At 39.2% G+C, this 27,718-nt stretch overlaps 2 protein-coding genes across 4 annotated transcripts; both read right to left on the bottom strand.

Moving 5' to 3' along the window:
• Positions 1 to 616: 616 nt before the first annotated feature.
• Positions 617 to 13,802, bottom strand: LOC307019449 (uncharacterized protein; the record flags this gene model as incomplete). The annotated part of the gene is made up of 5 exons (XM_079650391.1): positions 617 to 1,950; positions 2,068 to 2,141; positions 2,483 to 3,553; positions 10,131 to 10,318; positions 13,798 to 13,802. The coding sequence occupies 5 exons, from the start codon at positions 13,800 to 13,802 to the stop codon at positions 1,870 to 1,872; spliced, it is 1,419 nt and encodes a 472-aa protein (XP_079506517.1). The 3' UTR covers positions 617 to 1,869.
• Positions 13,803 to 18,554: 4,752 nt separating this feature from the next.
• Positions 18,555 to 27,709, bottom strand: LOC307030664 (uncharacterized protein). 3 transcript variants are annotated; one of them, XM_079667224.1, is made up of 15 exons: positions 27,315 to 27,708; positions 26,544 to 26,714; positions 26,257 to 26,331; positions 25,545 to 25,663; positions 24,642 to 24,816; positions 23,835 to 23,960; positions 23,386 to 23,429; positions 23,199 to 23,286; positions 22,884 to 23,098; positions 22,205 to 22,385; positions 22,001 to 22,084; positions 21,051 to 21,196; positions 20,508 to 20,749; positions 20,111 to 20,220; positions 18,555 to 19,517 (listed from the first exon to the last, which is right to left on the bottom strand). In XM_079667224.1, the coding sequence occupies exons 1-15, from the start codon at positions 27,525 to 27,527 to the stop codon at positions 19,362 to 19,364; spliced, it is 2,145 nt and encodes a 714-aa protein (XP_079523350.1). In that variant the 5' UTR covers positions 27,528 to 27,708; the 3' UTR covers positions 18,555 to 19,361. The 3 variants fall into 3 exon arrangements, with proteins under 3 accessions (XP_079523350.1, XP_079523351.1, XP_079523352.1); XM_079667225.1 differs by lacking the exon at positions 26,257 to 26,331; XM_079667226.1 differs by lacking the exons at positions 18,555 to 19,517; positions 20,111 to 20,220 and having other exon boundaries at positions 20,569 to 20,727; positions 27,315 to 27,709.
• Positions 27,710 to 27,718: the final 9 nt, after the last annotated feature.

Here is a 27,718-nt window from a genome sequence, read left to right as displayed (position 1 = left end):
TGTCCTTGGGCAAGACACTTTCCCCCCCAAATTTCTCCTGTGAGGATTGCCCACAGTTTTGAGTGTAGGTAAGTTGCCTTAGGTAAAAGTTACTGGTAATGTAAATGTGATGAACAAACATTCAACTCTAATGTTTTTGTTACCTAAGCTGAAGCTCTTATTTGCACCAATTCCAGCTATTTATACAACAAACAGTTTATGGGTTGTGCTGACGGTGTGTTCTGTTAAACGACTAAATCATTTTAGCATATATTATTGTTATATTCTTTGCTAGCATAATTTGTTGTAGATAACACACCTTGATCTTAATGGGCACTTCCCAAAACCAAACCATTAAGAAAAACGATAAAGGTTGTCGAACTGGATTCTTTCTAATGTGCCATTTATTGCTTCTTCTTTTCTCTCCTGATTGTTCAGTTCAAACTCTACTTTTATTTGTACTTTAGTTTCTAATGTAACTATATATTTTACTGCTATCAATACTCAAATGTGATCCATATGTTGTAAAATAACTTTAAACTCTAATGATTTAGCATATGTTATTTTTATAAAAAGTGCTGGTGTATGATTTGTGGTAGACAAGACATCATTCCAGTTCATATTGCGACTTCAATGGTGAGTTGTATATCAATTATTTATTTGAGACTTTTTATATTTGAGAAATGTCACATAGTTATTATTGTAAAATATTAAACAATTAAAGGATGTATAGTGCACCTTTTGTGCCATTTTTGCACATCATGCTCCATTATGATATATAAAGCAGAAAGTAGTTTTCCTTGTAATCCGCAGAGAGATAATACAAAGAGAAGAAAATGATGGATAACATAAAATAGCAATAACAGAGGTACTTCCATCTCTCGACACAGCGAAGCTGAGTTATTTACAAATGAAGATAATATTTCCTGTGGTATTCAATTGTTCCTCAAGGTAGTAACAGTCTTCCTCTGAAAGTGATCCTGTATGTTACATCGCTTGTTGGAGAGAGTGAGAGTCATTGACCATGATTCTCGCTGTACATCACAGTATCCTTCACTCTGACACTACCACAAATGTTCAAGTTCAAAGCAAAAGCAGTGATTTCATGTTCTGGTTTTCCAATAAATTGGAAAGACAAAACCATAAGCTAAACTTAGGAATTATTGATGGTGCAAAGCAAAACAGATTTACATTCAATAATCATAACACTGTGTTACATTTTGCAATTTGTTCGTCCGGCTTAACAGGTCGTTCATTCGTTGTACAATTGTCAAACATTGTTACAAGGCTCTCACTGGGGTTAACTTCACCTGTGTTTCGTTTAAATGTTCCCTTATGTATGCATGGTTAAAAAGAGGAGTCATAATAATTAGTTTAATTTCACAGCATGATAAATTATTAACACCTCTTTAAACATATTTGACAGTTTGTAGGTTTGAGCTTCCTGTTGTACTGTGCAATTAATGTGACACTTAGGCCTAAACACTACCTCATCTTTCACATTCCGGGAAATACTGCACACACAAGAATATTTTTTGGTTAAAAGGGAAAATGGTTCTTTTAAAAAAAAGATTTAGTTGGACAAAAATCTGCTATAGAAACACAAGAGGGTTGTGAACCTTAAACTTAACTTTTGTCATTGATTAAAAACACCTTGTCTTGCACCTTAAGAGCAACCCAGATACTTCTATTGATCTTTTGTTATTGGTTGTAGACCACTTCAACATATTGACATACGATGTGTTGTGCCCAAACTGAAAGCAATATACAAATCAAAGACATTTTCCTGATATTATTAAATGGTTCAGGGGAATGCCCCTTCACATTGTTTATAAACAATACCACCAGCCCAACCTGAAATTGCATTTGTCAAAAATCTCCATGACGCTTCTATTGGGACACTTGAACCCTTTGTATGTTTGTCACGGTAACTGTGTGGGCTGTTCCATTCGGGAGCCGGTGTCCAAAAAACTAAATGGAGAGAAAACAAAATCGAATAAATCAAAGTTATATCTAATTTCTATCATTTATTATGTTGTGTGAGGATCCTTCACATAAAAGTTATCTGACATATTCTGGTTTACATACCTGTTCAACAAGTTTAATGATGGTTTCATTGATGACCTCCCCAAAGGTAGATATTCTCAGTTGCAGGTGTGCAACTGTATGGGATTAAAAACATAAGTAGGAAATGTGAAGGCCAATTTTATAATTATACCCTTTCATGAAAATAACATTATTGCTAATATACTCATATATTTAATATACTGTTGATCCCCTTAATCATACAAATGAATTTGAACTCCCTAAAACTGTGGCTTACAGCCATTATAATGTTCTAAAATAAAAAGTGGGAGAGCTACACTGAGGGTCAAAGTGGATTTTATGATGTTTCTTTCTTAATGTGAGCTTCATTGAATGCCTTTGGCCATGCATATTTAAAACATTCTACCATTAATTCCTGCGTAAATCAAAATGTACAAATTATAATTTGAGTCAAAACCTTGGGTTGGTGGTTCTCCAGGAGTTGGAGGAGCTGAAGTTTTTAGAGAAACAGTTGCTGCTGTTGCAACAACAGTAGTAGGTGCTACTGTTGTAGGTGAAGCAGTAGTTATAGGTGCTGCTGTTGTAGGTGAAGCAGTAGTTGTAGGTGCTGCTGTTGTTGTTGCAACAGTAGTAGGTGCTGCTGTCGTAGGTGCAGCACTAGTTGTAGTTGGCACCGTTGTCGTTGCAACAGCAGTAAGGGATGCATTTGTAGGTGCAGCTGTAGTTGTCGGTTGCAACGTTGTCGGATTAGCAGTAGTTGCAGGTGCTGCTGTTGTTGTTGCAATAGTTGTAGGTGCTTCTGTTGTAGGTGCAGTTGTCGTAGGTGAAGCAGTAGTTGTAGGTTGCACCGTTGTCGGAGCACCAGTAGTTATAGGTGCTGCTGTTGTTGTTGCAACAGTAGTAGGGGCTGCAGTTGTAGGTGCAGCAGTAGTTGTAGGTTGCAACGTTGTCAGAGCAGCAGTGGTTGTAGGTGCTGCTGATGTTGTTGTTGTTGTTGTTGTTGCAACGGTAGTATGTGCTGCTGTTGTCGGAGTAGCAGTAGTTGTAGGTGCTGTTGTCGTATGTGAGGCAGTAGTTGTAGGTGGCACCGTTGTTGGAGCAGCAGTAGTTGTAGGTGCTGCTGTTGTTGTTGTTGTTGTTGTTGTTGCAACAGTAGTATGTGCTGCCGTTGTAGGTGCAGTTGTCTTAGGTGAAGCAGTAGTTGTAGGTGGCACCGTTGTTGTTGCAACAGTAGTAGGTGCTGCAGTCGTAGGTGCAGTTGTTGTCGAAGCAGCAGTAGTTGTAGGTGCTACAGTTGCAGGAGCAGCAGTAGTTGTAGGTGCTACAGTTGCAGGTGTAGCAGTAGTTGTAGGTGCTGCTGTTGTTGTTGCAACAGTAGTAGGGGCTGATGTTGTAGGTGCCGCAGTAGTTGTAGGTGGCACCGTTGTTGTTGTTGTTGTTGTTGCAACAGTAGTAGGCGCTGTTGTCGTAGGTGCAGCTGTAGTTGTAGGTGGCAATGTTGTCAGAGCAGCAGTAGTTGTAGGTGCTGCTGTTGTTGTTGCAACAGTAGTTGTAGGTGCTACAGTTGCAGGTGCAGCAGTAGTTGTAGGTGCTGCTGTTGTTGTTGCAACAGTAGTAGGTGCTGATGTTGTAGGTGCCGCAGTAGTTGTAGGTGGCACCGTTGTTGTTGTTGTTGCAACAGTAGTAGGCGCTGTTGCAACAGTAGTAGGCGCTGTTGTCGTAGGTGCAGCTGTAGTTGTAGGTGGCAATGTTGTCGGAGCAGCAATAGTTGTAGGTGCTGCTGTTGTTGTTGCAACAGTAGTTGTAGGGGCTACAGTTGCAGGTGCAGCAGTAGTTGTAGGTGCTGCTGTTGTTGTTGCAACAGTAGTAGGTGCTGATGTTGTAGGTTCCGCAATAGTTGTAGGTGGCACCGTGGTTGTTGTTGTTGTTGTTGTTGTTGTTGCAACAGTAGTAGGCGCTGTTGTCGTAGGTGCAGCTGTAGTTGTAGGTGGCAATGTTGTCGGAGCAGCAGTAGTTGTAGGTGCTCCTGTTGTTGTTGCAACAGTAGTTGTAGGTGCTACAGTTGCAGGTGCAGCAGTAGTTGTAGGTGCTGCTGTTGTTGTTGCAACAGTAGTAGGTGCTGATGTTGTAGGTGCCGCAGTAGTTGTAGGTGGCAAAGTTGTTGTTGCAACAGTAGTAGGTGCACTTGTCGTATGTGGAGCAGTAGTTGTAGGTGGCACCGTTGTTGGAACAGCAGTAGTTGTAGGTGCTGCTGTTGTTGTTGCAATAGTAGTAGGTACTGCTGTCATAGGTGCACTTGTCGTCGGTGCAGCAGTAGTTGTAGGTGCTACAGTTGCAGGAGCAGCAGTAGTTGTAGGTGCTGCTGTTGTTGTTGCAACAGTAGTAGGGGCTGATGTTGTAGGTGCCGCAGTAGTTGTAGGTGGCACCGTTGTTGTTGTTGTTGTTGTTGTTGTTGTTGCAACAGTAGTAGGCGCTGTTGTCGTAGGTGCAGCTGTAGTTGTAGGTGGCAATGTTGTCGGAGCAGCAGTAGTTGTAGGTGCTGCTGTTGTTGTTGCAACAGTAGTTGTAGGTGCTACAGTTGCAGGTGCAGCAGTAGTTGTAGGTGCTGCTGTTGTTGTTGCAACAGTAGTAGGTGCTGATGTTGTAGGTGCCGCAGTAGTTGTAGGTGGCACCGTGGTTGTTGTTGTTGTTGTTGTTGTTGTTGTTGTTGCAACAGTAGTAGGCGCTGTTGTCGTAGGTGCAGCTGTAGTTGTACGTGGCAATGTTGTCGGAGCAGCAGTAGTTGTAGGTGCTCCTGTTGTTGTTGTTGCAACAGCAGTTGTAGGTGCTACAGTTGCAGGTGCAGCAGTAGTTGTAGGTGCTGCTGTTGTTGTTGCAACAGTAGTAGGTGCTGATGTTGTAGGTGCCGCAGTAGTTGTAGGTGGCAAAGTGTTTGTTGCAACAGTAGTAGGTGCACTTGTCGTATGTGCAGCAGTAGTTGTAGGTGGCACCGTTGTTGGAACAGCAGTAGTTGTAGGTGCTGCTGTTGTTGTTGCAATAGTAGTAGGTACTGCTGTCATAGGTGCACTTGTCGTAGGTGCAGCAGTAGTTGTAGGTGCTGCTGTTGTTGCAACAGTACTAGGGGCTGCAGTTGTAGGTGCAGCACTAGTTGTAGGTGGCACCGTTGTTGTTATTGTTGTTGTTGCAACAGTAGTAGGCGCTGTTGTCGTAGGTGCAGCTGTAGTTGTAGGTGGCAATGTTGTCGGAACAGCAGTAGTTGTAGGTGCTGCTGTTGTTGTTGAAACAACAGTAGTAGGTGCTGCTGTTGTCGGAGTAGCAGTAGTTGTAGGTGTTGCTGTTGTTATTGCAACAGTAGTAGGGGCTGTAGTTGTAGGTGGCAATGTTGTCGGAGCAGCAGTAGTTGTAGGTGCTGCTGTTGTTGTTGAAACAACAGTAGTAGGTGCTGCTGTTGTCAAAGTAGCAGTAGTTGTAGGTGGCACCGTTGTTGTTGTTGTTGTTGTTGTTGTTGTTGCAACAGTAGTAGGCGCTGTTGTCGTAGGTGCAGCTGTAGTTGTAGGTGGCAATGTTGTCGGAGCAGCCGTAGTTGTAGGTGCTGCTGTTGTTGTTGCAACAGTAGTTGTAGGTGATACAGTTGCAGGTGCAGCAGTAGTTGTAGGTGCTGATGTTGTTGTTGCAACAGTAGTAGGTGCTGATGTTGTAGGTGCTGCAGTAGTTGTAGGTGGCACAGTTGTTGTTGCAACAGTAGTAGGTGCACTTGTCGTATGTGCAGCAGTAGTTGTAGGTGGCACCGTTGTTGGAACAGCAGTAGTTGTAGGTGCTGCTGTTGTTGTTGCAATAGTAGTAGGTGCTGCTGTCGTAGGTGCACTTGTCGTAGGTGCAGCAGTAGTTGTAGGTGCTGCTGTTGTTGTTGCAACAGTAGTAGGGGCTGCAGTTGTAGGTGATGCTGTTGTTGTTGCAACAGTAGTAGGGGCTGCAGTTGTAGTTGCAGCACTAGTTGTAGGTGGCACCGTTGTTGTTGTTGTTGTTGTTGTTGTTGTTGTTGTTGTTGTTGCAACAGTAGTAGGCGCTGTTGTCGTAGGTGCAGCTGTAGTTGTGGGTGGCAATGTTGTCGGAGCAGCAGTAGTTGTAGGTGCTGCTGTTGTTGTTGAAACAACAGTAGTAGGTGCTGCTGTTGTCGGAGTAGCAGTAGTTGTAGGTGCTGCTGATGTTGTTGCAACAGTAGTAGGGGCTGTAGTTGTAGGTTGCACTGTTGTCGGATTAGTAGTAGTTGTAGGTGATGCTGTTGTTGTTGCAACAGTAGTAGGGGCTGTAGTTGTAGGTTGCAATGTTGTCGGAGTAGCAGTAGTTGTAGGTGATGCTGTTGTTGTTGCAACAGTAGTAGGGGCTGTAGTTGTAGGTGGCACTGTTGTTGGAGCAGCAGTAGTTGTAGGTGCTGCTGTTGTTGTTGAAACAACAGTAGTAGGGGCTGTAGTTGTGGGTGGCAATGTTGTCGGAGCAGCAGTAGTTGTAGGTGCTGCTGTTGTTGTTGAAATAACAGTAGTAGGGGCTGTAGTTGTAGGTTGCACGGTTGTCGGAGTAGCAGTAGTTGTAGGTGCTGCTGTTGTTATTGCAACAGTAGTAGGGGCTGTAGTTGTAGGTGGCACTGTTGTTGGAGCAGCAGTAGTTGTAGGTGCTAATGTTGTTGTTGAAACAACAGTAGTAGGTGCTGCTGTTGTCGGAGTAGCAGCAGTTGTAGGCGCTGCTGTTGTTGTTGCAACAGTAGTAGGTGCTGATGTTGTTATTGCAACAGTAGTAGGGGCTGTAGTTGTAGGTGCAGCTGTAGTTGTAGGTGGCACTGTTGTTGGAGCAGCAGTAGTTGTAGGTGCTAATGTTGTTGTTGAAACAACAGTAGTAGGTGCTGCTGTTGTCGGAGTAGCAGCAGTTGTAGGTGCTGCTGTTGTTGTTGCAACAGTAGTAGTTGCTGATGTTGTAGGTGGCACAGTTACTGTTGCAACAGTAGTAGGTGCACTTGTCGTATGTGCAGCAGTAGTTGTAGGTGGCACCGTTGTTGGAACAGCAGTAGTTGTAGGTGCTGCTGTTGTTGTTGCAACAGTAGTAGGGGCTGTAGTTGTAGGTTGCACTGTTGTCGGATTAGTAGTAGTTGTAGGTGATGCTGTTGTTGTTGCAACAGTAGTAGGGGCTGTAGTTGTAGGTTGCACTGTTGTCGGAGTAGCAGTAGTTGTAGGTGCTGCTGTTGTTATTGCAACAGTAGTAGGGGCTGTAGTTGTAGGTGGCACTGTTGTTGGAGCAGCAGTAGTTGTAGGTGCTGCTGTTGTTATTGCAACAGTAGTAGGGGCTGTTGTCGTAGGTGCAGCTGTAGTTGTAGGTGGCACTGTTGTTGGAGCAGCAGTAGTTGTAGGTGCTGCTGTTGTTGTTGCAACAGTAGTAGGGGCTGTAGTTGTAGGTTGCACTGTTGGTGGATTAGTAGTAGTTGTAGGTGATGCTGTTGTTGTTGCAACAGTAATAGGGGCTGTAGTTGTAGGTGGCACTGTTGTTGGAGCAGCAGTAGTTGTAGGTGCTGCTGTTGTTATTGCAACAGTAGTAGGGGCTGTAGTTGTGGGTGGCAATGTTGTCGGAGCAGCAGTAGTTGTAGGTGCTGCTGTTGTTGTTGAAACAACAGTAGTAGGTGCTGCTGTTGTCGGAGTAGCAGTAGTTGTAGGCGCTGCTGTTGTTGTTGCAACAGTAGTAGGTGCTGATGTTGTAGGTGGCACAGTTGCTGTTGCAACAGTAGTAGGTGCACTTGTCGTATGTGCAGCAGTAGTTGTAGGTGGCACCGTTGTTGGAACAGCAGTAGTTGTAGGTGCTGCTGTTGTTATTGCAACAGTAGTAGGGGCTGTAGTTGTAGGTGGCACTGATGTTGGAGCAGCAGTAGTTGTAGGTGCTGCTGTTGTTGTTGAAACAACAGTAGTAAGTGCTGCTGTTGTCGGAGTAGCAGTAGTTGTAGGTGCTGCTGTTGTTGTTGCAATAGTAGTAGGTGCTGATGTTGTAGGTGGCACAGTTCCTGTTGCGACAGTAGTAGGTGCACTTGTCGTATGTGCAGCAGTAGTTGTAGGTGGCACCGTTGTTGGAACAGCAGTAGTTGTAGGTGCTGCTGTTGTTATCGCAACAGTAGTAGGGACTGTAGTTGTAGGTTGCACTGTTGTCGGATTTGTAGTAGTTGTAGGTGATGCTGTTGTCGTTGCAACAGTAGTAGGGGCTGTAGTTGTAGGTGGCACTGTTGTTGGAGCAGCAGTAGTTGTAGGTGCTGCTGTTGTTATTGCAACAGTAGTAGGGGCTGTTGTCGTAGGTGCAGCTGTAGTTGTAGGTGGCAATGTTGTCGGAGCAGCAGTAGTTGTAGGTGCTGCTGTTGTTGTTGAAACAACAGTAGTAGGTGCTGCTGTTGTCGGACTAGCAGTAGTTGTAGGTGCTGCTGTTGTTATTGCAACAGTAGTAGGGGCTGTAGTTGTAGGTGGCAATGTTGTCGGAGCAGCAGTAGTTGTAGGTGCTGCTGTTGTTGTTGAAACAACAGTAGTAGGTGCTGCTGTTGTCGGAGTAGCAGTAGTTGTAGGTGGCACCGTTGTTGTTGTTGTTGTTGTTGTTGTTGTTGTTGCAACAGTAGTAGGCGCTGTTGTCGTAGGTGCAGCTGTAGTTGTAGGTGGCAATGTTGTCGGAGCAGCAGTAGTTGTAGGTGCTGCTGTTGTTGTTGCAACAGTAGTTGTAGGTGCTACAGTTGTAGATGCAGCAGTAGTTGTAGGTGCTACAGTTGCAGGAGCAGCAGTAGTTGTAGGTGCTACAGTTGCAGGAGCAGCAGTAGTTGTAGGTGCTGCTGTTGTTGTTGCAACAGTAGTAGGTGCTGATGTTGTAGGTGCCGCAGTAGTTGTAGGTGGCATCGTGGTTGTTGTTGTTGTTGCAACAGTAGTAGGTGTACTTGTCGTATGTGCAGCAGTAGTTGTAGGTGGCACCGTTGTTGGAACAGCAGTAGTTGTAGATGCTGCTGTTGTTGTTGCAATAGTAGTAGGGGCTGCAGTTGTAGGTGCTGCTGTTGTTATTGCAATAGTAGTAGGGGCTGTAGTTGTAGGTGCAGCACTAGTTGTAGGTGGCACCGTTGTTGTTGTTGTTGTTGTTGTTGCAACAGTAATAGGCGCTGTTGTCGTAGGTGCAGCTGTAGTTGTAGGTGGCAATGTTGTCGGAGCAACAGTAGTTGTAGGTGCTGCTGTTGTTGTTGAAACAACAGTAGTAGGTGCTGCTGTTGTCGGAGTAGCAGTAGTTGTAGGTGCTGCTGTTGTTGTTGAAACAACAGTAGTAGGTGCTGCTGTTGTCGGAGTAGCAGTAGTTGTAGGTGCTGCTGTTGTTGTTGCAACACTAGTAGGGGCTGTAGTTGTAGGTTGCACTGTTGTCGGAGTAGCAGTAGTTGTAGGTGCTGCTGTTGTTGTTGCAACAGTAGTAGGGGCTGTAGTTGTAGGTTGCACTGTTGTTGGAGCAGCAGTAGTTGTAGGTGCTGCTGTTGTTGTTGCAACAGTAGTAGGGGCTGTAGTTGTAGGTTGCACTGTTGTTGGAGTAGCAGTAGTTGTAGGTGCTGCTGTTGTTGTTGCAACAGTAGTAGGGGCTGTAGTTGTAGGTTGCACTGTTGTTGGAGTAGCAGTAGTTGTAGGTGCTGCTGTTGTTGTTGCAACAGTAGTAGGGGCTGTAGTTGTAGGTTGCACTGTTGTCGGAGTAGCAGTAGTTGTAGGTGCTGCTGTTGTTATTGCAACAGTAGTAGGGGATGCAGTTGTAGGTGCAGCAGTAGTTGTAGGTTGCAATGTTGTCGGAGCAGCAGTAGTTGGAGGTGCTGCTCTTGTTGTTGCAATAGTTGTAGGTTCTGCTGTCGTAGGTGCAGTTGTTGTAGGTGAAGCAGTAGTTGTAGGTTGCACTGTTGTCGGAGCAGCAGTAATTGTAGGTGGCACCGTTGTTGGAAAAGTAGTAGTTGTAGGTGCTCCTGTTGTTGTTGCAACAGTAAAAAGTGATGCTGTCGTAGGTGCAGTAGTAGTTGTAGGTTGCACTGTTGTCGGAGCAGCAGTAGTTGTGGGAGTAGCAGTTGTAGGGGCCACAGTTGTAGGACCTGCAGTTTGGGGCGAAGCTGTTGTAGGGAATGTAGTTGTTGGGGCTGCAGTTGTTGGGGCTGCAGTTGTTGGGGCTGTAGTTGTCGTGGCTGCAGTTATAGGACCTGTTGTTGTGGGAGCAGCGGTTGTAGGGGTTAAGGTAGTGGGGGCTGCAGTTGTCGAAATAACTGGAGTGCCTTTTGGAAAACAAAACCAATGAGGAAGTGTTAGAAACATCCAAAAAAAATCCACCGTTGGTTCAACTTAGATAAAACATCTCAGTAGCTATTTTCCACGTTTAATTTCTCATGGTCGTCAAAAATTACTAAATGTTTTATTCAGTCCAATTAAGTCAATGTATTTATTTTACACTGTTAATTCCTTATGTTTGACCTTTTTATTCTATACCCGTAAACTTGAGACTTGACAACCGGGGTGGCAAAAGCAGCAGAGAGCACAAATACAATTTATTTGAGTTATTACGGGGTGACATTTGTGCCAAAATCATATCACAGGTGATGAATATAGTACAAAACATGTGTCTTAACCAGATTTTACTCAATAGGAGCACTAGTAACTCCAGGGGTACTTTGGAGCACTGCACGAGGTACGTAAGATCATTTGAAAATGTTCATTAAAAAAACACATCAGATAATAATAGTACCTAAAACGATACGATCGTTAACTGCCATAAACTGTCGAGGTCAATCAGGAAATGTATCCATGATAAACATAGGATTAATAAAGCTGAAAATATTGAGATCCAAAGTTAAACCGAAGCCCATGTTTTTCATTACATTTACCGATAACCTCATCAAAAACATACATGCTAAATGTTTGTTTTCCTGTTATTACATCATGAAAGAAAAGTTGATTTTTCATGCTTGCACATTTTAGATGTAAAATCTTCTACGTAGTTGTGGTTATCAAATAAATGTAGGAAAGTAAAAGGACAATATTTTCCTCAGATATTTAATGGAGTACCAGGAAATGTAAATAGTCATGTCAAGTTCCTCATAATTGTACTTAATACTGTACTTAGTGTGTCAATGTTTTTATCGATTATCTATATTTGTTTGAAGAAAGCAGTATACATTTCTCTACTTTAAATTATAATGTACTGAATTGTTTTAAATGTTTTTGTTTTTTCAAGGAAAGTAACTTGTCCAGTGATCTTTCTTTAAGTATCAACTATGGCATTCAACAACACTGTCATGGACAGACTGATATGCATATCCGGCAGTGGCTCAGTCAGTAGGGGATTGGACTGTGAGCCGTAGGGTCGACGGTTCAAGTCCCCGACCAGACCTAAGAAAATGGAGTGTGGACTGCTACTTGGAGATGTGCCAGCTCACCTCCTGCCCTGTTGTGGTGCCCTTGAGCAAGGCACCGGACAACCCCCTTCACCCCTCACTCCCATTGCTCCATGGGCGCTGTGCAATAGCTGCCCACTGCTCCTAGTACTAGACTCCTGGTACTACGATGGGTTAATAGCAGAAAACACATTTCACTGTGTGTGCTGTATGCTCTGCATGTGTGACAATTAAATAGGGTTTCATCCCTCCCAATATTATTATTATGACAGTAAGTCCAACAGAACGAAGGTACAGTTGAACTGACACAATGTTTTGTGAGGAGATCTATCGACAATGGCATTACAACAGTGGCGTAACTATCGACGGTGCAGCCGGTGCAACGCACTGGGGCCCTGAGCCGGCCAGGGGACCATGCAAAAAAAAAAGAGACATATATATATATTTTTTTAAGTAACCAAGCAACCTAATTCATTTGTAATTTGTCTGTCCAATGACCTTGCTCCCTTTCATTTCATGTGATACCTTGCGTGACGAGCGAACCATATAATCAACCTCAAAAGTTATAGATACTGTAGCTAGCAGCAGCAAGTTTGGCAGCATTATAAAACATTGAATAGCTTGCATTTATAATGTACAGCAAACCAAAGCACAAGAGCGGCGCTCAAAAGAGAGAGGACAAGAAAGAACAAGGAGATGTAATGGCTAAACTGACATTTTTTTTGTCATACATCGTCCTCGAAATTTCGATTAGTTCTGTAAAGTGATTGTGTGATTAGTTCGCTGTGCCGTTGTCAGGCTGTGGTGGTCTGAGGCCAGGGCAGGCTGTTGTTGATAGCCTACATGTGGCGCTTATGAGTGGTTGTATGTGTCTGTCAGTGGCGACTGGTCATTAGGGGCAGGTCGGGCACAGCTCCACTTAATGTCAGCAGAAAGTATTAAAAATAATGATTACAAAAAAATTAATAAAAAAACATATAAAATATATTTTAAGATCATGTTTAATCATGTGATTCGTCTGTATATTGCTGTTTTAGTCTGTGTTATTCTAATTAGTGTCTACAGTGTGTGCCTATTGAGACGTTTTGAGCCATGAGGCACAAAACCCGATCATGACCCTCCCTCTCACTGTCTAAGTCAATGGTGACTGTAAAAACTACACTGCGCATGCTCAGAGTATTTTTCAGTTTAATGTGTGTGGCAAATAAATAATGACCATAGGGGCACTGTGCTGCCATCCCCACCATACTTCATCTCACATAATTCAGAGCTGATTGGCTGTAAGTATGTGTGCCGCAAAAAGTGTGTGAAGAGGAGACGAGAGAGTTGCAGTGACGCGTCCTAAAACCCGGAAGTAAGCTACGCATTGTTTCCCTCAACAAAAAAGCAATGAGATTTCTCCATAGGATTTTAGAAAATAGCTCCAAATAAGATCTGTGGGAAACGTACCTGTTAGATAAATGCACGTTTTGTTCAGCCGGATAATATCCACATGTCTAGTACCTACTTTTATAATTTTCGAATCATAAATCTATCGATTAGATTTATGATAGACTTTTGAAACTACAAGAAGATAAGGAGGACTTTTACAAAAAAGTAATAGAGATTTTTGTCCAGAAGGATAGGCAAATGGACTTAATCTTCAAGTCAAGGTAAGACCACCATTTTATTGAAAATGGGATCTTACTAAGAGAGAACAATTCAATATTTAAATGATAAAATTACATTTTTTGGGTATCCTTTTGTTGAACTGTCGGTTTAAAATTAATCGAAGGATCAGACTAAAAAAGCTTTAGAAAATAATATAATATTTTGATTTAGGTCAAAATATAATATTTGTAAACCTGAAGAGTCAGTGCCAGTGCCTCACCAGCCATGAACCTCACTGCACGTCACAGCAGAAGCTTATACAGTATATAGACATCTAAGTTTTTTGTGCCCCACCACTTTTGTACATATAAAAACGCCACTTGTGTCCGTGCGTGTGTGAGTGCATCAGCGTGTGCTTATGTTTGGGGCGATGGGGGGGGGGGGCCCAAAACAATATTTGCACCGGGGCCAATCACAACGTTGCTAAGTCACTGCATTACAATCAGAATCAGAATCGGGAACATTTAAAAAAAAGTACACTAGTAGCTAACTATAGATAGTGCCTCAGAACCAGAGGTCTTCCAGTCTTCTTCTTCTGAAGAATACAAAGACAACAACAAGGATCCATTTGGACATGGGTAAGTGTAAATATTACAGTATTAGTCGCGTTCACACTGCAGTACTTTTCCCACTTTAGTTCCGCGATAGTTCCGAAATGTCGCGTTCACACCAAAACGCCGTGACTAAAATGAGTTAATCAGAACCTTTTTTACCCCATTTTCCGTCCCTGCTAGAGAGCAGGGACTTTCGTGGGAGAAAAAGGTTCCTATGTCTGATTGGCTGGGCGGAATGCAAACCACGGAAAAGTACTGCGGTGTGAATGCGCCTATAGTGTGTGTGGGGAATACCGCGAAAATGAACAATAGGTTTATTGATTTTTTTTTTTTATCGATAGTCATGAACTTTTTCTTGGGACAAAATAGACTCTCCATTAGCAAACGTTTACTCTGTGTTAACGTGTTTTATGTGTACGGGAAAAGATTGTCCCACTCTTGACCTAACAATCAACATTGGCACCTCTGTTGTTTCTGTTTGTTAATATTTAATAATACAAATAATAAAATTCAATAACGTAATTTAACCACTAGGTGTCCCTTTCTATCAGCTGTGCACCGTTATGTTGTAAATACAGCCTATCTACCAATTGCATCAAATATAAAAGTCAGTCAAATTAGTGTTGATACTGCGAGGAGACGTATTGTGTGAAAATAAATGTAAGATGTTGTTTAATTGCGTATATATTTATGATCCACGTCACGTTTCAGTTTTGGCGGCAGTTCTTCCAGTTTGTCTAGAAGTCTTCTCATCAGGGCTCTATAAATAGAGAACTACGGCAGATATGTAATATTTAATGCAGCCGAACCGTGTATTACAATGCCGTTATGTGATGACTTTCAAAGAGAAAAGCAAGCACACTCGGAATAAAGTATTATTTTACTCAAAACAAATGTTTTCAGATTTCACATCGCATAAACACTTGCCGTGATACCGGGTTGCATAGACAACACCATCAGGAGCTGGTCTGCAGAATGAGTTACTGTAGCTGGACTTTTTTATATGCAATTTTTAGTTTTTTGCGCCTTTGACTTTGAAAATAAAAACTGTTTGGGATTTGAGTATTGATCACAAACACATAAAGCTCTAATGTTTGAAATATGACAGTTTCAATATATAGCAATTCTATTCAACCAACGATTTTCATGCTATTGTTGATAATTTCCCTACTTCTTTGACGGGCCAAATGTAAAAAATAACCAAAGCAAATGAACCAGCCTTTATTTAACCACATTTTAAATGACAAAATAGCTTTTTATTTTTATATTTTAAGACTAGGCTCATTGTTTTTCTTTATATATAATGTAAAAATACATTTACATTTATTGTAATTGACGGTGGTTATAACAGAAAACAATATTTTTGTATTTTGTCAAACACAAACTTAATTACTGAAAACTAAAATGTTTACAGTCTGCTCTGGTATATTAAGGCATATTTGAAAGTAAAATACCAGCAATCATAGCCAAAAAAAAACACTTGAATAGTTACTTTGTCCAAAAGCTGCATTTAAATATCCAAACTCAATGATCCAATGTAGAATTTTAATTTCCATGATGACCTATGTTCATCTTCAAAACTCCTGGTACAGTGAAAAGTTTCATAAAGTATTGCTTTTAGTCCCTCAGCTATGGAGGGAGTGACAGAGCATTAGTGACAGACACTACTTCCATTATATAGAATTCATTGAAATGTATACAAGCAAACGTTATTTACTGAACATTTTTTACAGCATTCCTCACAGAAAGTTTAAAAATAATAAAAAAATCTTAAACTCTCAAACTAATGTGTCAACATTCATAGGATTCTGATTCTGAGGATGTCCTTGGTTTCAGGAAATTAGATCAAGATCATCATTGTGAGGTGTTTAAATTGTTTGAATAGTTATGTGTCACTACTTTCGCCAAAGTCAATCCATAACAAGAAACTTGTCAAGGTTGTCAAACAGGATAATTAATAATGTTATGCAATTTCTTCCTTCATGTTTTCTCTCTGCTTTGTACTTAGTTCAAACTCTACTATTCTGTTTACTTTATCTTTTCTATTGTTGCTTTAAATGTTATCGGTTTCAATATAATTCTCTCACGAGATACATGAGACAACACAGTATTGATCCATTCTGTATTCATAAACAACGGATAAAGAGCTGTCAGACCGACATAGTTAGCTGTGAGCATTTTATTTTCTTGGTTATTACCTAGATCTGGTCTGTTTAATAAAGTAACATAATCTACCATTTATATTGTAGAATGTATCAAATTAAAGCAAATTAAAGGAGTTTGCTGCAGGAGTTGCACTATACGCCTGACAACTGGGCTGTCACAAGATACAGTATGTTATACAAAATTAAAAGACTAATAGTTTGGATTTTTAGAAAAAATAATTTGTTTGCAAGTTATACGTTTTACTTTTTAGGAAGTTTTTGTATCTTTCTCAAATGCTTATTTTTGCTTGATACTGAAGAGTTTTTGCTAGATCTTAATGGCACAAACCTGATTCAATAGTCTTCCTCCAAATTTAGGGCATAGGGATTGGTTGACGGACGCCTCCGAAAATTGTCTTTGAGGGTTCAGATTGTGGGTTTGAGCTTCCTAATGTACTATGCAATTTTAAAAAGTATTTGAGAAATATTATAAGCATAAAAAACGTTATAGCCATACAAAATATAACTTGAATAGTTACTTTGTCCGGAAGCTGCATACAAATGTCCAAGCAAAAATATCCAAGAAAGGATTTTAATTTCCATGGTTACAGATGTTACTTCCCACAACTCCCTGTCAAGAGAAATATTGCAATGATTGCAAGTTGTTTGTGATTCAGTCCTCACTCCGCATTGGAGGGAGTGACTAAGTTTTGACAGCTGTTACTTCCATATAACCTGAAAAACCAGGTAACACACACACGTTGACGGAATATATGACACTACAAACTAAATCATAAAACACATCATACAATTGAATAAATCCACAATGATGTATTTTTGATAGCATTACAGCTAATAGTTTACTGATATAGAACATTGTACCAAAACACTCCCGTAGTATATAAACAAATACTCTTATATGAAATATATGTTTATTTGTTATGAGTGATATTTGTTTTGAATAACTTTTCCAATTGCATGACACTGTTGCTATGATTTAAACACATTGCAAGACATTTGTGAACTCATATATTAATAGACATTATTTTCTCCATAACAAATATAAATACAGAAGAACTTGTAGGGGGTAATTTAACTTGTATTCTTGATGTTACTTCCTGCTCCTTTGAGCAGCATACCTCATGTGTGTGAGTTGAACCATATCCTTTGTATGTGACTTAACTCTGCTCCTTCTCGCAAGAATACATTAGTACCTGACTATTGATTCTCATCCCGTTGTCGAGTGATATTTTCCAAACAATTTGAATGCATAGAAGCAAAACATATTTACTAAAAACATATACAAGATTCCTCACATAAACGGAACATTTCTAAACTTCACTGCACATCTTGGTTTCATACAGTAAATACTCTGGGTGGCATCAGCTCCAAATAAATTAAATGGTACGGGTTATTACATCAAGTTGTGAGTTTTTAATAATCATATGTCATTGCACTTAAGAGGTTCTTGTCAAAGCCAAACCATTGAAGGGAAAACTGTCAAACTGGAGTCTTAGCAATGTTTTGCAGTTTCTCCTTTCATCTTCTCTTCCTATTTTTTGGTCAATTTAAAGTCTACTATTCTGTTTACTTTATGTTTGTACTTCCACTTTAACATTATCAATACTTTAAATACAAAAACAACACATTTTGTTACCTTGCTGAAGCTATTGAACTTCTTAAACATGCACTTTTCCAGCTATTTACAGCTGATGGGTTGTGCTGCTGGTGTCTGTTGCTCCTGAGTCTTTCTAAGTTTAAGGACTCGTTTGTTTTAGGATATATTAGTTTTAATATTTATTCTGGCTTGATGCGTTGTAGAAAATCCATCATTACATTTTATTTTTAATTTAATTTGTAAACCTTTTTTAGCGTGATGAAATAACTGTTCTGATTTATAAACAGACAGACCGAAACAATGTGCCCGAAATAAAAATATACTTTTTCATATATATATATACATACATATACATATATATATACATACATATATATATATACATACATATATATATATACATACATACATATATATATATATATATATATACATACATATATATATATATATATATACATATATATATATATATACATACATATATATATATATATATATATATATATATATATACATACATATATATATATACATACATATATATATACATACATATATATATATACATACATATATATATATACATACATACATATATATATATATATACATACATATATATATATATATACATACATATATATATATATATACATACATATATATATATACATACATATATATATATATACATACATATATATACATACATATACATACATATACATACATATATATATACATACATATACATACATATACATACATATACATACATATATATACATATATATATGCGGAGTCAGTCACTCATGTGATCCGCTCCGTCACAGTGCCTCTCCTGGAAAATAGTTTACTTGGTACCTATATAGAAATGTCTTCTGAACTTAGGTCACAAGCATTAGCCATTTTTTACCCACCTGCTCCAAGGCTATGCAATACATTGTATGGTCACCAGCCGACTGGATGTATTTCTTCACTGATCATCACTGATTCAAATATTAAAAAATGTAAGTAATGATTTTTGCACAAAAGGCCATATTAATGGTTTATATATGATTTAGTGGGATTAGTTTATTCATGTTATTTTATGTGTCCTGAAAACGGAAAAAAGATAAACATTTGAAGTCCCCATTCTTTGTTTTTCTGTGTTCTTTAATGAATCATTTATAACATAACATTTTCAAATCAAACACAATAGATATTATTTTTAGCTTAAGACATGTGGAAATACAAAATTACATCATATTTAAAGTTACATTTATTCATATTAACAAATTAAAACATTTTCTTAAAAATCAGTAGAGACATAAGCAGTGTGTGAAGTATTCAAACGAGGCATTTTCTAAGATGTCAAAGAGACTCATTCTGTTGCATGATTTTGAAATATGTATCTACAGTTTATTAGAGAGGTTTTAAAATATTTAAACAAAACATTAATTATTATCTTAATTGGAAAAATAAATAAATGTGTTCTATATTGTTGTTTTATTTGAATGTCCTACTCTTAAGTGGTGCTTCAAATTGCCCAAATATAACAGTATAACAGATTGTGAATCTGTGATGGTAACATTAATATATAGCATGCAAGTTCACTTTACTGTATTTGCATTAACAACTGAGAGCATGCAGTATATCAACACATCATATCTGATCTACTACTAGCAAGAACTCTTAAACTGTTCCCAACTCTTCTAAAAAGACTGATTGTTCCCACAACACTAATTTAATAATGTGCACAGCAGCTATTATAAATGTAACTCAAAATAATTCTGTCTACACTCCTGCAATGGGCCACATGAGTTATAGTGACAAATTGTTCATAGACCAATACCATTCGCCAAACTGTGGGCTGGCTTTCTATTTAGTCACTTTTTTCATATTATGCAGTCTCAGCAGGACCTCAAGTATCCAGACAGCCGTTCATTTTGCAGTAGACTGAAGCTGCCTTCTCCATCTCACTCAATCTGAAAACGTTTAAAGCCAAGGGCCACGTGCATGGCTCTGCTCAGCATCACCATCAGGTCTGCAGCCGTGGATATTCCCCTTGGCAGAAAGAACTCCAGAGCGCAGGTGGAGGCGTGAGGCAGACACACACCTGACATGCTCACATCCTGGAAATGTAATTCAAATGTGACAAAGATTAATCTCAGACAGAACAAAAACATGTGGGATCAAAGAAAGTTTGTAGTCATTTTAACTGAAGACCCGAATGTTAAATTCAGTCCTTACGGAAAACTCAAAGATTGATAATGCATATTTTACCATATCTAAAGATTTTTGTGATCTAAAGACAACTCTTTGAAATGTTAAACCTTTTGGGGAGCCGGGTTTTAAATACCCAATTTAAATATATTCTTTGGATTACTGACTAAGTGTAACCCGATATGACAGAGGTCTGACAACTGTATGTTAAACTCTTGTTTATGGTGATTTTGAGATTAAAGTTTGAAATGTATCAATCCAATCATTCCAATTCATGCAATGTGAGGTTTCTGACATTTAATAAATCCATGTATCCAAGGGAAACACCCCATTTTAAAAATTGCACAAGCTAAAACATTGTAATACATTGCCAGTTTCTCTCCAACAGGTGAAATAGCTGTAACATCTCAATATGTACAGTAAAGTTAAACATTTCTGTGTAACGTTAAATGGAACTATTTCAGGACATTTTTGTATCCGTTATTATCTTAAAAGTACCAACCTGGGAGAAAAAACACAGGGAGATCAATCTGGGGAACCCAAGAGGAGGCAGATGATCGGTTCCAGTGATGAAGGTGAGGAGGTCTTCAAAGGAACATTCTGCCTGGCCATCTGATTTGGCATGAGGACACATTTTTCAAAAAACTTCTCGTACACACCATTTTGACTTGATAATAATAAAAAAAAAGATTTAACAGTTTCATGTACTTAAACAGAGAAATAAAAGTTATAGTACTTAAAATGGTTTTAATGGAAGAAATCTACTTCCGAGTTTGTATCTTCATAGGTGATTGCGCTCATTGTAATATATTTGGAAAATCGTATCTGCTAAATTAAATATAAAGTAGATAACATCACGTTGTTCACACGCATCATCCATCCCATCCCTGGGTTCTTACCGCTGACCAAAGTGAGAACTTTCTCCCAGTGTCGTGCCGTTTCCTCCTCGGCCGCCCTCAGCTGGCTGTCTGCACGGCTGTAGCAGATGTTGATGAGCTTTTTGAACTCTTCTAGCATCAGGGGCTGACGCTGTGCGCTGGTCATCACTGGCACAAACTCCTCCCAGTGGGACTGCACCGTACCCCAAAAACCACCACAGCTGTTCATCCCCTCTGTGAACTGGGAGATCATACAGGCCACCCTTATGGACAACAGAGGGGCTGAGTGATTCCTTTATCCACTAGTCATATTTTTTAATGTAATGTTTTTAAACACTTTTTTTCCTTTTAGCAGCCATTTGGAAACAATAGAGACTACACAGAACTACAATATTGTACAACATTTTATGAAATTGACGTTTAGAAAACTGAGATAGAAGATCTATGGGCAACAAGTTCTGAAATATAAAAGGTTAAAAAGAACACTGAATAAACCAGTGTATGGGATGCAAAACGTGTGTGTGTGTGTGTGTGTGTGTGTGTGTGTGTGTGTGTCCATCCTACCTGTGGTAGATGTAATGTTTGACCAGGCGGATATAGATGGATGGTATTTCATCAGAGTGGGCCGAATATACTCCCGGAATCCCACATGTTGATACCCAGTCACACAGACTGAGAGAAAGCAGCCTCACATCAGTACAGCTTTGCAGCTACAAGAGAAAACGAGAAGCCTTAAAGATGACAGTTGTAATATGCCTTTTGTAGTCCTTTGTCATTCATACAGTATATACAAGTAGTATACAGTATGCAAGTGAAAATATTTACGATAATCCCAACACTATCATCACAGGACAATTTCTATTTCAATGCATTTTTGTTAAAATGTACAAACTTATTTTAATCATATTTCTGTTCACTGACAGTACACAGTTTTAGTACCAAAATGCTGTCAGAATAGCTGCTAGATTATATTTTGTCTCACTCAAAACCAGGACACCATGATCTTAAAGTATGTGCACATATAACCACATTCCTATTCAATAGATGACATTTGAGAGGCGACATTTAAATCTATTTGTGGACAGTTTCTCTCTACTGTGGCAGAAGAGTTTAAAACAATAAACAAAAAACTCTGGAAAAGTGTCAGTCATCCATTCACATAAACACTGGAGGTATTTGCTATTTTAAAAAGCAACAGACAAGGATTTCATATTCATGTTGCATCCAATCCTGTATAGATTTAACATAACCCGCTTGTTTAGTAAGTTTATTTACTATAGGTGTTAACAAAATTGCATTGAGTGGAAACAAAATTATTCAATTTGATTGCTTATGATTCATAGGTTTATAATGTTTTATTTAAAACACTAAACTGACTTAGTATCTATAGTGATACACAGCAGAGTGTATCAAATTAATGATAGAAATCCAGATTAAAGTCAACCTAATTTTCTTTTTAAACGTCATCAGTTTAAAAAAGGACAGATGTTTGAAATATCTGTCTTTTAGGCCACCTGTTGCAGTCGGGTCCGTGCTTCAGCGTCAACAACGTCTCTCCAGCTGAAGTCCTCCAAAGATGGTTTCTGGCCACACATCAACTGTGACAATAAAATACAATTTAATTAAATAGAATATCAATGTGGAAATATTTAACACAGCTGATCAAGGTAACATTCAAGAGAATCTTAAATAAAAAATTGGATATCCAAGTACACAACCTGGAAGAGCACAGGGTGTAGACAACGGGGTCCAGGCCCGCCATGAGCCAGAGACCAGCCAATCAGAACGCCTGCTTCGTAATACTTCCTGTCTTTAAGAGCTGCGAGGTCATAGGTGAAGAACAGACGCCCTGGAAGACCCTCAAATAAAGAACTTCGCTGCAGCTCCAGCAAAGTCAAGCTGTGTGAGCAGGAGGACAGGGATTTGCACATATTATTAAAGGATGCTTTAATGATCTTGTGTAGATTACTAAAATAAAGATTGTAATTCCTCTAATAAGCATTGTTTTTGTAGGACTACAGAAAACCATTTGCATGTATTTTGTATTTTATAGTTTAATATGATAATCATTATGGAGGGTTTTTGACTGTTGGTCTAACACAAACATCTTAAGTCACAAAGTAGCTTTGTTAAATTGTGATAAAGACAAAAATGATCGATAAGGATTTTTATCTCGTTCCTTGTTCCCTCAACTTATGTAAATGTCAGTATAACAAACATATTCCTACAAGATACCTGAAAACTAGCGAAGCAAAGAACAATATCAAACGAAGACTGTTCCGTTTTTTTTCCTGGTATATTTCACAGTCAAGTGAGTACACGTGATGTACTCTATAAAAATCTATAAAAATAGAATACGCCTGTTTTACTTTAAAATAAATGGTACACAATAATAACCTGAAAAACTCCCTGAGAGGTCCCTCGTGGGCGTCAGTCTCCTCTTCGCTGAAGGCAATGATGGGTGTCATACTGAAACAGAAGCCAGGCCTCCTCACCACCTTCAGAGCACTGTGGAGAAGGTCTCTCCTCCTCACCTGGATGTAGGTCACCACGTCTCCATCCATGTTCTCCTGTTTGAACACTCTCAGGAGGGCGTCCAGATCGAGGGAGGACTGTACACCACATAGTAAGGTTTAAAGGAAAGTGTGTATTTTCTGTCATTTAACAATCTGATTATTTTTTTGAATAACCAAAATACTGAAATAAACTGACCTCCTCTGTGATTGTCGGAACAACAGGCCGGGTGTGTATGAGCTCAATGCCTCTGCCCTCTGTGTTGGCCTCTGGAAAAAACTCCTTCCTTAATGGATGACGCACACAAATATAATGGTTTAGGTAAAATTCTCGCCATTTATCATTTTCAATTGTTTCTTCTTAGGAACTGTTCCTGCTTTTTTACCTGTTCAAAATAGGTGTCTTGATGGTTGACTCCTCAGATCCTGCCTGCATGAGAGAAGAATTGTTTTAATTACTGTGAAAAAGAAATGTAAAAGTGTAATTAATGATGGTGATTTCTATCAGAAAACATAACATAAAATGAAAGCAAACTCTGCGGGATTTAATAACTAACCATAGTGCTGAATACATGTCTTTCCCTGCTCCTAGTACTAGGATGGGTTAAATGCAGAGGCCACATTTCACTGTGTGTGCTCTGCATGTGTGACCATTAAAGAGGGTCCTCCGATTCTATTTCAGAGCAGTAATATCTCAAACCGAAGGCCGATGGACACACAGCTGAATAATGGCATACAATGAAATGGATCACACTAAATCTGTAAGAAATGTACTTTTAGTAATCATAATTGCCAAAAGGTAAGTCAACATTACATTAGTATAGAGTATATTTACCTGTGGGTATTCCTGATGGCTGAGGATGTATAAAGCACCATGTCCAGAAGTCCTGAGCACCTGCTCTCCAGTCCAGCCCTCCGCAGGAGTGTCTGGGACATACAGCACCCTAGAGCCTGGTACACACTGGAAACCACACACAAATCAGATTCAAATGTAGCAACACACTGGAAAAATGGAAAGGAAGCCGTTTTCACTTGAAATAATTACAAAGATCTGCCAATAGAACAAGTGAACATTTGCTTGGTAAGATTTCTTGAAATAAAATGGGATAATTAGATAAATGAGATCTTGTAATTAGCTGGGAGAACACATTTTGAACTATATTTTTACTAGAATCAGGAAATGTTGTGTTACAATATAAGCTGCAAATGCTGAAAAGTTTTCAGTTTTCTGATGTTAGTTGGTCATTTTCTAATAAATATGTAAAACAATATACGTTTGATCTGAGATACAACCCAAAATAAGATTTATTTACTTAACAAGATGATGCATTGTCTAAAAACAAGACCAGATACCAGATTACTTCTTAAGTTATTATGTCTGATATCAGGTGTAAAGAAATATTCTCACTAGATATTAGATAAATATACTTGGTAATATTTCAAGTTTTTGTAGTGATGTGGAAGAGTTGGAGGGAAAATTGCCTGATTCGCTTTCAGATATTTACTCTTGAACTTAATCTTGAATGTTGATCCTAATTTGTAGCTGAATTCTTGATTCTTAAATCTCCAAATAGTAATAGTGGGTGAGCCAGTAAATTGTAATGCGTGTTTAGTATACATGTAAAAAATATATACTACACACCTGTAAATATGTGAAGGAGAATCTTTGTCCCGCCCGATTCGCAAACTTTCCCCTGAAGAGCATCGCCAGCCGACACTGCATCTGATTGGCCAACCAGCTGTGATCTATGGTGATGCGAGCAGTCAATCCCATAGCCGTTAGAGCTGCTCGTTCTTTGCTTTGTGGAACAGTGTGTCTGGAAAAACAAATGGAAAAATGTACTTCACTGATATAGTTCTATTGGATAAGATATTACTTATTTTCCGGCCATTTTAATTTGTGCATATTTTATACATTTTAACAAATTCGAAAGAGTTTCCCCTCTGAGGAGTATGAACGGGCTCATTTCATTATGCCAGTTAGTGTTGATAGTAATGGGGCAGGAGTGGAATTTGTGCCCTAATTGTGGCACTGTAGATTAAAAAAGGTTGGTAAGTACAGTATACATTTAAGAGAACATTTCATTATGGTAGTGCTAGAGAAATTGGGAACGATAGACGATTATATACTAAGCATGGGCCCGATGGGCTACCAAGCCCCTATGTGGTTGCATATTTGTACATATTTGGTGGCCAAAATATAAACTTTTGAAAAAAACAGAAAGGGCAATTTAACGAAACCTCACAATGAGAACTTTGTAAATGTTTTTCAAATAAAATGACAAATAGTTTGCAATCCTTCTTGCACTGTAATTTTGTTTTTGGGGGATTTTTGAAAACATTATTCGGCCACATTTTCCCAGGTTATCCCTTTGAGACATGAAGTCTTTCCACAAGATATTAGTCCAGCTATTGTTAATGTTTAAAAATATATATTAAGAATAGAGGCCAACAATATACCAAATGTATTACCAATGTGGCAAGTTAGGATATTTATGATATCCCGAAAGACCAATGGATGAAATATGACTTCACACACACTCACCTCTCGAGCTGTGCCACGTAGCGTCCTCTGGGTAGACAGACCACATCTTTGACCGCCAGTCCGGTCATCTGCAGAGACAGTCTTTTCCACTTGAGACGGGTGGCTTTGTTCGGAGAGGGCTGTAGCACACCGCAAAGGGAAGCAAATGGGCAGACAGAGATTAGACATATTGACAAATCACATGCACACAGTTCTTATTGTGCAATCATTTTAACCACAGACAGAAAAAAAAATGTGTTGCTTGTCAATGGTAAACTAGTTAGGGAAAGAAAAACAACTCTTAAAATGGAGCTGCAAATGTAGCAAACAGGAACAAAAAGGAAACATTACCCCTGAAATGATGAGAAGATTGAAAAAAAATCAACTGAACAGGAAACATTATACAAACATGAGATACATCGTAGGAAAATAGGAATAAACAAATGCATGGATGTGAAAAATAAGCAAAAATGGAGCTTGAAAGCAGACGTGTGAAACCTTTTTGACTGATTGATTGACTGAGTCCATAACGCTTGCTGGATTAACTTTTTCCCTTTGTGATCAGGATTAGCACATGACTAAGCTTTGTCTGCTAAACCTGATAAAATGATACTTTAATTAGTTTTATTATATTACTAAGATGGAAGAAGGCTCAGTGGTTCCTTCAACAAAATTAATGTAATTCAAATCACGTGAAAAGTGATATCATTGTTATTTAAAAAAAACAAAGTACCATGGCCATAATGGAAGGATCAATTGCTTTTGTATCCAATAATTCCTTGTCAGACAATCTGAAGGGAGGAAGCACCTGCATGGAGAAAGAGAAAGCAGCGTTAGATTCTTTTTAAAACAAGGTAGAAGAAACCTCCTGAAAGAGTTGCTGAAAAGCTGTTCAGAGTGTATATTTAATTCGTAAACTCACTTCATCACCCCTTTTCCACAGTATTATGACAAGTGAGAATGGGATATTCCTCGTGTGGATGTTCTATGAATTTATTTACATTTTTCATATTCACGTACCTTCATCTCCATTTTAATATCCTCCATTAATCCTAGGGGAGGGGGGGCGTTCTCAGGCTCTGTCTCAGTGTGAGGCTCTGTTTTGGGCTGGGTCTGCAGCCTGGTTGCAGTCTCAACCTGAGGCCCGGGTTCCTCCTCACAGTCAGGGACCAGAGGATGCTCCGGGTGTGCCTGGGTTCAAGAATAGGAAGGAAAATGTGTTGACTGTGTGAACATATGATTCAACATATTATGGACAAAGAACATTGAAAGACCTGCATCGTATCAGATGCAACACCGTTTTTTATGAATGACTATTTGTGTATAGGACAGGGACTACGTCCATATTCAGAATTATTTGTATATTTGTTTCTAAATTTGTAACTAAATAAAAAGTGTATTGGTGATTTTGGTGAATTGATTCAGTTCTGATCGACATATATTGTCACTCCAGTTAGGTCAACCACAGTATCTCAGTTTTAAATAGTTAACCTCTGTGATGTATCATGTGGACCAGTCACATAAACTCTAGGTATAAAGGAGCAGTATCTAATCTCAATCCATTACATTCTTTAACAGTTCATACTCTATAAATTCCTTCAAGATCACATGACCCAAGGTAAATATAAGTAAAATATTTCTGAAAAGTCTGAAATATTGTGTCATACCTGCAGAACATGCTGTTTGGACTTTATTAGACTCACAAAGGCTGTTACTGAACACATACACATTAGATAGCACTCTGAGGATCACCACAGTTTTAATTGCTTAAAATGTATACTCAAGACCCACTTGGACAAAGCTGACTTCTTCCTCTTCCTGCGTTAATGTAATAACACAGTGCTCCATGGAAGAAAACAGCACCATCTCGATGTTTTCTGTGATGCCGATCACCACGGCCTTCTTCTCGCTCGGCCTCTTCCTCTGTGATAAAACTATGAAGGTTTTATCTCCTGTGTTTCTTCTTAGAAGCCTCATTTCTCCAATATCCCTTTCCCTCGTCATTCACGTAATTACTGTTTGGCCTTTTTGTGTTTGGTCTTAGATTTCTGTCCTTGCTCAAGCTTTCTTTCTTTTTATCTCCTTGATCCTGTGTTGCTCTTTGTTGTTTTCAGGCCTGTACTGCTTTCTGTATCCTCTCTAGTTTGAGTTGAACCTCCAAATATTCCTCAGGTAATGGTGGCCTTCCAAAGATC

The sequence above is a fragment of the Notothenia rossii genome (assembly GCF_949606895.1).
Source record: "Notothenia rossii genome assembly, chromosome: 1".
Taxonomy (NCBI): Eukaryota; Metazoa; Chordata; class Actinopteri; order Perciformes; family Nototheniidae; genus Notothenia; species Notothenia rossii.
This window is presented reverse-complemented; position numbering and strand designations above follow the sequence as displayed.

Excerpts from the sequence above, each read along its gene's own strand:
- LOC307030664 (XM_079667224.1), bottom strand. The coding sequence starts at position 27,527 with ATGACGAGGGAAAGGGATATTGGAGAAATGAGGCTTCTAAGAAGAAAC. Across the intron at positions 25,664-26,256 it reads ATCCTTCCATTATGGCCATG|CCCTCTCCGAACAAAGCCAC; the intron begins GTACTTTGTTTT and ends GGTGTGCTACAG. Across the intron at positions 23,287-23,385 it reads AAGACACCTATTTTGAACAG|GAAGGAGTTTTTTCCAGAGG; the intron begins GTAAAAAAGCAG and ends TCATCCATTAAG.